The sequence below is a fragment of the Papio anubis genome, chromosome 7 (assembly GCF_008728515.1).
Source record: "Papio anubis isolate 15944 chromosome 7, Panubis1.0, whole genome shotgun sequence".
NCBI classification, from domain to species: domain Eukaryota; kingdom Metazoa; phylum Chordata; class Mammalia; order Primates; family Cercopithecidae; genus Papio; species Papio anubis.
In genome coordinates, this window is record NC_044982.1 from 104797475 (window position 1) to 104810840 (window position 13366).

A 13366-nucleotide genomic window follows, 5' to 3' on the forward strand; every position below is an offset into this window, starting at 1 on the left:
ACTCCAGCCTGGGCGGGACTCCATCTCCCAAAAAAAAAAAAAAAAAAGAAAAGAAAAGAAAAGAAAAAAATGTCACTGTCAAACTAGGCGTGTAGATTTGGTGTATTAAATAGAAGAAACAAAATGTACACAGCTCTTCCTACCCTTCCAAATGAAATCAAGAGCTCTGCCTTGTCTAGAAACCCACGACTCCTGTGTCCCCTTGACTGAAAGCCCTGTTATAGGAAATGAGTAGCCCATTACCTGTCATGTATACTGCATGCTCGCTAGAGGGACTGGGGCCAGCCCTGTTGTGAGCTGTGACCCAAAATTCATACTGGGTATTTGGCACAAGGTTTGTCACTGAGCAATATGTTTCTTTGACGGTCACTGTAAATGCTAGGGGAAAAAAAAAAAAGATAAGAATTCAACCCTAAAAACTGGCCAAGTGGCTCCAAATTCATTATGCCGAATCCCACAGTAGTAGATTACAAAACTGGCTGTAAATTCCTCCCATCCCTGTATGCACTCCCTCTGCAGCATGACTTTGCTGCTCCTTCCATTCAGAGCTTCCTTCCTTCTCTCTATTCCTTGAAACTGGGCTTAGCTGTGTGACTAGCTTTGGTCAATGAGGCAATAGCAAATGATGAAGCAGAGGCGTGGGAAGTGCTGGTGCACAGAGGCTTGCCCTCTTGCTGCTGGGGACACTTCCATTACCATGTGAGCAAGCCCAAGCCAGCCTCCTGGAGGATGCGAGACCGCAGGGAGAGAGACCCCAGCTGCCCAAGTCCTCCTGGCTATCCTATCTGAGACAAGTAAATGAGGCCATCCTAGACCAACCAGCCCTACCCAAGGTGGTTCAGAATAGAACTGTTTGGCCAGTCCACAGAATTAAATAATAGGGCCGGGCGCAGTAGCTCACGCCTGTAGTCCCAGCACTTTGGGAGGCTGAGGCAGGTGGATCACAAGGTCAGGAGACCGAGACCATCCTGGCTAACATAGTGAAACCTCATCTCTACTAAAAATACAAAAAATTAGCTGGGCATGGTGGTATTTGCCTATAGTCCCAGCTACTCAGGAGGCTGAGGCAGGAGAATCACTTTAACCCGGGAAGCGGAGGTTGCAGTGAGCCGAGATTGTGCCACTGCACTCCAGCCTGGGCAACAGAGCAAGACTCCATCTCAAAAAAAAAAAAAAAAGAATAATAATTGTTTGTTATTTTAAGCCACTAAGTTGTAGGGGGTGGGGAGGGGGTTTGGTTATGCAGCAAAAACTGACACAACTTCCCCAGAATCTTGAAAGGCAGTGATAACTCTTAATTTACCTTCAGATATCAGTTCCTTTATAGCAAAATGGTCAGTTTGAAAGATCTTTATAGATTGCCACAACACAGCCCCAATACAATGGCTTCTGTGTATCTGCAGGGGTGCTGGCAGGGTTGATTTGTGGCAAAAGCTGGGGTTAATCACGTCTGACTTCCTAGTCCCCAACCTCCCTTTTCAAAGTTCCTCGCCCCTCTCCATGTCCTCTTTAGTCTTTATTCTGACCACTCTTACCCTCCCTCATCATCGCTTAAATTTACTCTTACTTTTCTCAAGAATTCCCCTTCTTTCCTGGGCAGAAACACCATCCTCAGCTTCTGGAACTCAGCCCTCCATCTGCATGGTCTGCTACAATGAGCAGACCTTGGGGCAGGATGCCTACACACCTGATTCACATCCTCATTCTGCCATAACTCACTGTGTCCTCACGGACAGCTTCTCTCTCTCTGAGTCTCAGTTTCCTCGTCTATAAAACGGAGATCTCTAAGTCTCTTTCCAGCAATCCCATTCCAACCCCACATGCCCAGGACAGGCACTGTCAGGCTGGCCCTGATCTCTTGAAATCTTCAGATGCTTAGCTGGGGCTCTTCTGTTGTTTGACCCTCGCTCCTTAAGAGAGAATGGCTTATTGATTATTGTGGTGTGGGGGGCCCTACCCCAGCTATAACCCCACACCAGCCAGTCCCATTTCCGGGGAAAAGGATGTTGGCCAAGAGCTGCCCAGAGTGGAGGCTGGGGGCCATCTCAGGAGTTGTCGCCACCTGGGATCAGCAGCAGCCCTTCCAGGCTGCAGAGGCCCCCTCACCTCTCATGGGGTCTGCAGATGAATCCTCCAGTTTCTCCTGCAGCACAAGGCTGCTGTGACAGGAGCACCAGCCTGACCCTTAGATGCCAGGACAAGCTAGAATCCAGCTAGCCCTTGACAAGGGGCGCCCCTGGTCCCTCCTGCACACAGTGCAGCCAGAGACTGGTCCCAGGGACAGCTCTGACCCAATGGCTGTAGATACGCTCCAGACCCCTTCACCTGGCCTTACCGTCCTCCCCAGTCAGGCCCCATCATGCCTTGCTACCCTTTCTGCCCTGCTCACCTGCCTGCATCCAATCCTCTGCACGTGTAGACCCATCCTGTCTCCACTATTCCAATTGCCAGGAAGACAGGGCCCAGGTCCCTGGGGAGCCTGAACTGTTCCCATGAACATAAGCATGTTCCTGGCAGAGCCTCACCTGCTTGGTCCTTCCCAGGTGAGCTGTCCTGCACTGGCCGGTAGGACAGCTGATAGCTCTCCACGGTGTCATCGGAGTATAAGCTCCAGCACACTCGGACTGAGGAACCTGTGGCTGAGTTAGGGGCCTGCGGATTTATGACTGGAGCAGAAGGAGCTAGGAAAAGAAAAGAAAAAAAAAAAGAGGAACCTCTAATAGAGGTGTGGGGTGAGAGTGGCCCCTTTCCCATGACCATTGATCCCCCAATGAAGCCACAGCCTTTGGGAATGGAAGAGAAAGTCCAGAGTAGACAAGGATGGGGACACAGCCTCTCAAACATGAGTCTGCAAAATACAACCAGTATATTCATTCTTGCTTTGACAAGTGCAGATGAGCTTAGGGAGCAGGGGTCGGTGGCAGGGACTCAGACTAAGGCATAGACTGGGAGTCCTGCTCCAGGTTGTGGGTCCTCTGGCCCTTCTGTGGCACTTAAAGACACAGGACAGCGAGGATCACAGCACTGCTGCCTCAGCAGAGAGAAAGAAGCCTTCCACAAGGAGGCTCTGCTTTCATTGATGGTGTGGGAAAAGGGGGCATCCAGGGACCATCTCCCACATTAGTGAGAGAACATTGGGGTGGCCCAGTTGTGCTTTTCAGAACCAACTTCTTTAGAGTCCATCTACTAAGCTAATTATTTTCTTCTCTGTAGGTGAGTACTTCTATCTTCCCCACCCCCATACAATCTCACCCACACAACCGAGAATAAGAACAAGTGGTGTTTTCCCTCCATAATTCTTTCTTTTTTCTCTCTTTGAGACAAAGTCTCACTCTGTCGCCCAGGCTGGAGTGCAGTGGCATAATCTTGGCTCACTGCAGCCTCCACATCCCGATTCAAGCGATTCTTGTGCCTCAATCTCCTGAGTAGCTGGGACTGCAGGTGCACACCACCATGCCCAGCTAGTTTTTTGTATTTTTAGTAGAGACAAGTTTTCACCATGTTGGCCAGGCTGGTCTTGAACCCCTGACCTCAAGTGAACTCCTGCCTCTGCCTCCCAAAGTGCTGAGATTACAGGTGTGAGCCACTTGTACCTAGCCCTTTCCTCTATAATTCTTCTCCCATGGCAGCATCTCCCTCCATCCCAGACTTTTAATATCCTTAGTTTCAAAAGTTGAAATTGATCAACCCATGTAAGAGCACAGCTGAACTTAAAGGAGTTTGAATTAGTTTTGGCTCATCCTTTGCTTTCTGGTCCAGAGCTGAAAGATCATAACGTGACAGAGGCGAGGAGGAAGACAAAGAACTTATATCCCCAATGACAAAGTTCAGGGTGCTCAACAGATACCCTGCTAGGCACTGTCAAATACAGCTTCACCTGGAGATGCAGTGTAAGAAAATGGATGTTCTGGGAGCTTTTAACCCCTCAGGAAGCACTAGATGCAAGCAGGAAGGTGATGGTTTATGTGAGATCCGGACACAGTGAAGTGAAGAAAAATGTCTCTGCTTCTCAAGCACGGATTTGGGCAATACTGCCTTTCCTTCCCAATGACTAAGCCTGATTATTTGGGCAGCACCATTCCTAGATGGGGAAAAGAACCATCCAGTGGACATCATAGCTCCATGAAATCTCTCCTTGACCCAGTGATTCTAAGAATGGTCCCTAACATCTATGATTAAAGATTTGCATTACAGTATGGTTTACAATGGTAAAAAAAAAAAAAAAAAAAAAAAAGTTAGAAACACCCCAGTATCTAACAATTGAGGATTAAATAAACAAATTAAAGTATGTAGCCACTAAAGTGATATTATAAAAGAATTTATCAGGGTGAGAAAATATCTATCAAAATTGTTTTGCTAAAAAAAGAGCATATTACAAACAGCAGATTACAAAACAGAATGACTCAAGTTTTATAACAAAAATACTGTGCAAGGAAAAACCTAAAATGGTATACACAACATTGTCCACAATCATGTTGTTCAGTGTTGGTGAGAAAGGGAAAGCAAGCAGTTGAAAAAAGAGGAATTACAGACTATCCTTATAAATAAGTAATTATAATAATATTTTATTGTCTTCCATTTTCTTGAGACAGCTCTCACTCTATCACCCAGGCTGGAGTGCAGTGGGGCAATCATAGCTCACTGCAGCCTTACTCTTGGGCTCAAGCAATCCTCCTACCTCAGTCTCCCAAGTAGCTGGGGCTATAGGTGTACGTTGCCACCCCAATCTAATTTTTAAGATTTTTTTTGTAGAGATGGGGTCTTGCTACATTGCCTAGGCTGGCCTCAAACTCCTGGGCTCAAGCAATCTGCCCACCTCAGCCTCCCACAGTGCTGGGATTACAGGCGTGAGTCAGCATGCCTGGCCCACAATAATACTTTAAAGAGCTACTTGGCACCATGTAATATGTTGTACATAAGTTATCTCATTTAATTCTTGACATATTCCTATGAGGTATTATGATGTCCATTTTTACAGAGGAAGAAACCAAGACTCAGAGAGGTTAGGTGAATTGTCCAGAGTCACACTGCTAGGAAGTGGCAGAGTTGGGATTCTCACGAGATCCATAGAATTCCAAAGCCCATCTCTTAGCCACAATGCTAAACACAGATACCCAGGAGGAACCTCAGAGAGGTCAGCCTCTGTTCTCACTTATGAGCCATAAAGACAAAAATAGGAAGTTTGAGGGAAAAAATACTTTTGTAGATGGAGTCTCGCTCTGTCACCAGTTTGGAGTGCAGTAGCGTGATCTCGGCTCACTGCAATCTCTGCCTCCCGGGTTCAAGCCATTCTCCTGCCTCAGCCTCCCAAGTAGCTGGGATTACAGATGCATGCCACCACAGCCCTGCTAATTTTTGTAGTTTTGGTAGAGATAGGGTTTCACATGTTGGCCAGGATGGTCTCAATCTCCTGACCTCATGATCCACTCGCCTTGGCCACCCAAAGTGCTGGGATTACAGGCGTGAGCCACCACGCCTGGCCTTCTTTCTAAATCTTTATGATTTTTTTCAGACATCGACATTTCCTACTCAAAGCTCAGGGGTTCTGCGGGGTTTTCTACAATAAAATCATATAATCTGGCTGGCCATGGTGGCTAACGCCTGTAATCCCAGCACTTTGGGAGGTCGAGGCAGGTGGATCACGAGGTCAGGAGTTTGAGACCAGCCTGGCCAACATGGTGAAACCCCGTGTCTACTAAAAATATAAAAAATTAGCCAGGCGTGGTGGCAGGTGCCTGTAATCCCAGCTACTCGGGAGGCTGAGGCAGCAGAATCGCTTGAACCCAGGAGGCTGAGGTTGCAGTGAGCTGAAATCGCACCATTGCACTCCAACCCAGGCAACAGTGTGAGACTCCGTCTCAAAAAATATATATATATATATGTGTGTGTGTGTATATATGTGTGTGTATATATGTGTATTTATATGTATATATATTTTATATATATAATTTGCAAACAGAGGCAATTTCTCTTTTTCCTTTTCAATTTGGATGCCTTTCTATCTTTCTCTTGCTTAATTGCTCTGGCAAGGTCTTCTAGCACTATGTTGAATTGGAGTGTTGAGAGTGGGCATCTTTGTCTTGTTCCTGATCTTAGAGGAAAATATTTCAACTTTTCACCATTGAGTATGATGTTAGCTGTGGGATGTCATATATGACATTTCTTATAATGTTTGCTCTAATCTTTATTATTTCCTTTCTTCTGCAAAATTTGGGCTTAGCTTGTTCTTTTTCTAGTTCCTAGAGGTGTAAAGTTAGGTTGTTTATTTGAGATCTTTCTTCTTAATGTAGGTGCTTATTGCTAAAAATTTCCTTTGTAGTATTTCTTTTGCTGTGTCACATAAGTTTTGGTATGTTGTGTTTCATTTTTATTTATCTCAAGATTTTTAAAATTCCCTTTTGATTTCTTCTTTGGCCCATTGATTGCTCAGGAGTGTGTTGTGTAATTTCCACATATCTGTGAATTTTCCAATTTTTTCTTGTTATTGATTTCTAGTTTCATACCATGTGATCATAAAAGATACTTGAGGCCAGGCAGAGTGACTCAGGCCTGTAATCCCAACATATTGGGAGGCTGAAGTTGGAGGATTACTTGACACCAGGAGTTCAAGAACAGCCTGGGCAACATAGTGAGAACTCATCTCTACAAAAAAATTGAACACATTGGCTGGGTATGGTGGCATGGACCTATAGTCCTAGCTACTTGGGAGGCTGAGGTGGGAGGATTTCTTGAGCCCAGGAGTTGGAGTTTGCAGTGAGCCACAATCACACCACTGTACCCCAGGCTGGGCAACAGAGCAAAACCCTATCTCAAAATAGTAATGATAATAACAATAAAAGATACTTGATACAATTTCATTCTTCTTACATTTGTTAAGGCTTGTTTTGCGGCCTAACATGTGATCTAGCCTGGAGCAGAGGGAGACTCTGTCTAAAAAAAAAAAAGGACTTGTATACTGAAAACTATAAAACACTGACGAAAGAAATTGAAGCAGACACACAAAAAAGGGAAAGGTATCCTGCATTATAGATTGGAAGAATTAAGATTGTTAAAATGTCCATATTATGCCAAATGATCTACAGATTCAAATCCTTATCAAAATCCCAACAGCAGTTTTTTTGTTTGTTTTTGTTTTTGTTTTTGAGACGGAGTCTCGCTCTTGCCCAGGGTGGAGTGCAGTGGTGCGATCTCGGCTCACTGCAAGCTCCACCTCCCAGGTTCACACCATTCTCCTGCCTCAGCCTCCTGAGTAGCTGGGACTTACAGGCACCCACCACCACGCCCGGCTAATTTTTTGTATTTTTAGTAGAGACAGGGTTTCACCGTGTTAGCCGGGATGGTCTTGATCTCCTGATCTCGTGATCTGCCCACCACGGCCTCCCAAAGTGCTGGGATTACAGGCATGAGCCACCACGCCCGGCCCCAACAGCAGTTTTTACAGAAATAAAAAAAAAATCCCCAAATTCATATGGAACCACAAAAGAACCCAAGTAGCTAAAGCTATCTTGGTAAAGACAAAGCTAGAGGCATCACAAATTCTGATTTCAAAATATATTACAAAGCTACAGTAATTGAGACAGTATGGTACAGGCATAAGGACAGACACATAGACCAATGAAACAGAATCGAGAGCCCAGTAATAAACCCATCCAAATGATCTTTCTAAGGGTGACAAGAGCACACAATGGGGAAAGGATAATGTCTTCAACAAATGGCATTTGGAAAACTATATCCACATACAAAAGAATGAAATTTGATCCCTATCTTACACCAGAACAAAAGTAAACTCAAAATAGATTATTAAAGACTTAAATGTAAAACCCTGAAACTGTAAAACTCCTTAAAGAAAATACAGGTGAATAGCTTCTTGATATTGGTCTTGGCAACGATTTCTTGAATTTGATACCAAAAGCACAAGCAACAAAACAAAAAATAGGTAAATGGCACTACATCATACTAAAATAGCTTTTGCATAGCAAAATAAACCATTAACAGAGTGAAGAAACAACCTACAGAATAGAAGAAAATATTTGCAAATTATTTATCTGATAAGAGACTAGTATATAAAAAAATAAGAATCTTCTACAATTAAATAGCAAAAAACCAAACCAATTAAAAAATGGGCAAAAGACTTAAATAGATATTTCCCCAAGAAGACATATAAATAGTCACCTTGTATATGAAAGAGTACTCAATATCTCTAGTCATCAGGGAAATGCATATCAAAACCACAACAAGATATCACCTCATACCTGTTAGGATGATATTGTCAAAAAGTGAAAGGAGGCTGAGCGTGGTGGCTCAGGCCTGTAATCCCAGCACTTTGGGAAGCTAAGGTGGTCGGATCATTTGAGGTCAGGAGTTCAAGACCAGCCTGGCCAACATGGTGAAACCCCATCTCTACTAAAAATACAAAAAATTAGCAGGGCATGATGGCGGGTGCCTATAATCCCAGCTACTCGGGAGGCTGAGGCTGGAGAATCACCTGAACCCGGGAGGCAGAGGTTTTAGTGAGCCAAAATCATGCCATGTACTGCAGCTTGGGCGACAGAGCAAGACTCTGTCTCAATTAAAAAAAAAAAAGTGAAAGGTAACAAATGGTGAGACCGTGGAGAACTGGAACCCTTATATACTGTTGGTGTGAATATAAAATCATGCAGCCACAATGGAAAACAGTATGGTGGTTCCACAAAAAATTAAAAATAATTTGGTTGTGGTGGTGTGTACCTGTAGTCCTAACTACTCAGGAGGCTGAGGTGGGAAGATCATGTGAGCCCAGGAATTTGAGGCCAGCCTGGGCAACATAGCAATACTCTGTCTCTGAAAATATTTATATATATATCAGAACTACTATATGATCTAGTAATACCACTTCTGGGTATGTATTCATCAGAACTGAAATAAAGATCTCAAAGATACCTGTGTTCCACGTTCATTGCAGCATTCGTTATTCACAATAACCAAGATATGGAAACAACCTCAATGTCCATCAATAGATGGATGGATTTTAAAAAGTGTGTGTGTATACATATGGAATATTATTTAGCCTTAACAAAGAACGAAGTTTTACCATTTGTGACAACATGGATGAACCCTGAGGACATTATGCTAAGTGACATTAGCCAGTTACAGAAGGACAGATACTCCATGATTCCACTTACATGCGGTATATAAAACAGTCAAACTCTTAGAAGCAGAGAATGGAATGGTGGTTGCCAGGGGCTTGGGGGGAGGGGAAATGGGGAATTGTTGCTCAATGGATACAAAGATTAGTTATGCAAGATGAGTAAGTTCTAGAGGTGTGCTGTACAACACAGTACCTGTACTTAACAATATTGTATTGTACACTTTAAAATTTGTTAAGAGGATAGATCTCATGTTAAGTGTTCTCATCACAAGAAAGAAAAAAGCTCTGGGTAGTCTGAGCTTGCCATGAAGTACACACACAGGTGAGCACCTGGAATGGTGTTAATGGAGCCCATCAGCTGCTCCACATCAGAGAAATCCAAGGTCTGGTCTTCAAACTCAGGCTGTGCAGAGATTTCCACGTCTGTTTTTGCTTTCAGGAATTTCCCGAGTCTGTTGGTATAAAAAGACACACTGACTAGAATGGAGGGGCATTCTCCTTAGTGTATATCTATAGTGCTGAGTCACTGTCATAAATGAAGAGGGGCTCTTTGCTGAACTTTCATTTAGTTACAAACAGCTGCTGGCTGCCATCTACCATCTTTTTTGGAGATTGACCTAGGGGTCATCACTGGGGATGGGTGGGATTGGTTTGTGCCTTTGAGGGAGAGGAAAAAGGGTAAGGCCATGTCAGAGGGTTGGTGGGGGCGATCTGCCAACAAGATCCAGAACCACACCCTCTGGAAGATCTCTTAGGTGCTAACCTGGGAGTTCCCACTCTCAAGTCACTCCAGGCCCAAGATGTACCGAGGGTCCAGACTCCCCGGGCTTCTCCACATGGTCAGGTGCCCTCAAGTTACTGCTCATGGGACTCTGGGTCTCCTTGTATCTGCTTCCTGGCAGTCACAAGGTTTGTAAATGGCACAGGCAGAATGTGAAACCAGGGCCAGGCATGGTAGCTCACACCTGTAATCCCAGCACTTTGGGAGGCCAAGGCAGGCAGAGCACCCGAGGTCAGGAGTTCGAGACCAGCCTGGCCAACATGGTGAAACTCCATCTCTACTAAAAATACAAAAAAATTAGCCAGGATGGTGGGGACACCTGTAATCCCAGCTAGTTGGGAGGCTGAGGCAGGAGACTCACTTGCACCTGGGAGGCAGAGGTTGCAGTGAGCTGAGACCGTGCCATTGCACTCCAGCCTGGGCAACAAGAACAAAACTCTGTCTCAAAAAAAAAAAAAAAAAATTGAAACCAGTTCCATCTTTGCAAAAATCACTGCACTTAACCCTTACATTATGAAACTTCTGTGTTCATGTTGCTTTATGGACATTTATTTTATTTTATTCTCACAAAGCTATCCTCATTTGTAGATAAGGTGGCTCCTGGACTGATTGGATTTGCCCAAGGTCATGAGGGTAGCAGGATTTCAACTCCTATCTGTCTGACTCTAAAATGTGCATGCTTTCTGCAACTGGATAGTCTGGGTCCAGGCATAGCAGGGGGATGTTGGGGGCACTCCACAGATCTCAGTTCTTCCTGGTGAAATGAGGGGCTTGTGGAGGAGAGCTGCTCACAGGCTTGTTGACTGAGCCTCACCATATACGCTCCCTGCTAGCCCTGAGATCCTGAGATTCAATACTAGATACTCCTAGCAACCATACACCATCAGTCCAAAGCCAGTGCTAATTTACTCAGGATTGACACAAAAGCTGAAACTGGAACCATATAACCAAATGGAACTGAGTCTATTTGGATATCTAAAGTTGAAAAAAGTAGAAAAAAGAAATACATATTAGAATAAATGTATTACCTGTCAGCCATAGCCACTGCATCCTAAAAAGGAAAAGGAGAAAATATTAAGTTGATTTTGGAAATACATTTCTTTTTTCTTTTTCTTTTTTAAATGGAGTCTCGCTCTGTCACCTAGGCTGGAGTGCAATGGCGCAATCTCGGCTCACTGCATCCTCCACCTCCCAGATTCAAGGGATTCTCCTACCTCAGCCTCCCAAGTAGCTGAGATTACAGGCACGCGCCACCACACTCAGCTAATTTTTGTATTTTTAGTAGAGACAGGGTTTTGCCATATTGGCCAGGCTGGTCTCGAACTCCTGACCTTGTGATTTGCCCAACTCGGCCTCCCAAAGTGCTAGGATTACAGGCGTCAGCCACCGCGCCTGGCCGGAAATAAGTTTCTTTTACCAACATATTGTTATAAATATGTAGATAGATATAACTATATATTTAATAATACATATTGTTACATCTTACATATATAGGATAGTTATATAACAATTGATATAACTATACATAACATATAATAACATAAACATAGAAGAAAACTTGGAAATTAGGAAAAAGTTAAAAAGCCCAGCTGTATCCCATACCCTAACAAAACCACCCTTATTTCTGTGCATTTTCTTCCATACCACAGTACTGCTTTTCCGCATTAACATTGTCACGTGCCTGTGGTCCCAGCTCCTTGGGAGGCTGAGGCAGGAGGATCATCTGAGCCCAGGAGTTCAAGGTTGCATTGAGCTATGATCACACCACTGTCCTCCAGCCCAAGCAGCAGAGCAAGACCCTGTCTCAAAAGAAAAACCAACAACAAACAACCCACACTATGTAAGCACTTTCCATGTTATAAATGGTCTTTTGGGCCATCAACTTGAACACTTGTATAACAGTTAATTGTGAACAGTTAATGAATGGAAATGCCATCATTTACTTAATGGTTCTTCTTTTGTTGAATGTTTTGTTGTTTCCAATTTTTCACCATCATACATAACAGTGAGAAGCCCACCTTCATGTTTATCACTTTCTCCACGTTCTGCATATGGTGGGCCCAACGAGCATTGATGTTTCTTGCAGTGCCTGCCAAATTGCTCTCCAGCTTCATTCACTGGTCCCTCACCCCTAGCACAGCAGGAGGGAGGCATGGTTGGGCTTTGAGGAGCAACTGTATGCTTGGACAATGTGGGGGCCACACTTAGCAACCAGGAAGCACTGGAGGCCAAAGGCCCCTCCCCCACACCCTGAACACCAAATCTTCCTCCTACTCCTGTGGCACCTTGTGAAGACAGGGGACCCCGGCTCTGACTGAAATTGAAATTCCCACAGCCCAGCCATGTAGAGGGTTGGGTAAGATTTAATTTGATTTCAAGAAAATTACGAAATGGATTTTTTTTTTTTGCATGTCTGAGTTTGTGAGGTAAGATTGTTAATTGCTACACTTGTAACTGGGAAATTTAAGGTGCCTTTTGAGCCTTGACAACTTTCTCCCCAGAGCTCCAAGAGGCCATCTGAAGTGGCCAGAAAACTCTTAGAGCACGGTTTTTGCTCAGCTCAGCTCCAGGATGAGGGGACAAGTATCTGGGTGACTAGAACAGAGGAACAAAGACTGGTGCTGCCTCCGCACTGGGGGAGGGAGAGAGTCCGCTGCTCTGAGTCTGCCTGGCCACTCATGTGGAAGCCATGCAGAGAGATTGGGCCACAGCCTCCCCATCATGATCATCCAATGGAATCAAATGGATGCTGGCCATAAAAGTTGATTCCAATGCCTCCAGGAGGAAAGAGGACAACCTAGCTTACCTCAGCCATAACTGTCGTTTCCGTTTATCATTCCATCTCTTTTCTTTATATTCATTATTTCATTTCGTTTCATTACTGACCTTTATGAAATCCACCTTCTCCTCATGACACATCTCTTCTATTGTTTCCATCAGTTCTTTGCAGGTATCTAGGTTTTCTCCACAGCTGACCAGTTGTCCATATAAGGCTTCCAGCTTCTCTTTCTTTTTCTCCCCTAGAGCTTGTATTTTTTCCTCATATTTTTGAGCAAGTGTTTCCAAGATCTCGTTGTAATGTGACTCAAAGTGTTGTTCTTGTTTTCCAAAATTCTCCTGCAAGACAGTTGACCTCAGTCATCACTTCAGCGCATGTAGTGTGTTGATTAATTTTTTTTTTTTTTTTTGAGACAGAGTTGTGCAGTGTTGCCCAGGCTGGAGTGCAGTAGTGCGATCTTGGCTAATTGCACCCTCCGCGCCCCCAGGTTAAAGTGATTCTCCTGCCTCAGGCTCCTGAGTAGGTGGGATTACAGGTGTGCATCACCACACCCGGCTAATTTTTGTATTTTTAGTAGAGATGGGGTTTCACCATATTGGCCAGGTTGGTCTTGAACTCCTGACCTCAAGTGATCCACCTGCCTCAGCCTCCCAAAGTGTTGGGATTACAGGAGTGAGCC

The 13366-nt window shown here is 44.4% G+C and overlaps 1 protein-coding gene across 2 annotated transcripts in view; it reads right to left on the reverse strand.

The window, feature by feature from the left end:
- FSD2 (fibronectin type III and SPRY domain containing 2) overlaps window positions 1-13366 on the reverse strand; it is a 54503-nt gene that overhangs the window by 13039 nt on the left and 28098 nt on the right. For both annotated transcript variants that reach the window (XM_031668400.1, XM_031668399.1), the window contains exons 4-8: window positions 12795-13025; window positions 10937-10959; window positions 9458-9579; window positions 2526-2681; window positions 244-378 (exon numbers count right to left, since the gene is read on the reverse strand). In XM_031668400.1, coding sequence (XP_031524260.1) covers window positions 244-378; window positions 2526-2681; window positions 9458-9579; window positions 10937-10959; window positions 12795-13025 — 667 coding nt within the window. The remainder of the gene's footprint in view (window positions 1-243; window positions 379-2525; window positions 2682-9457; window positions 9580-10936; window positions 10960-12794; window positions 13026-13366) is intronic.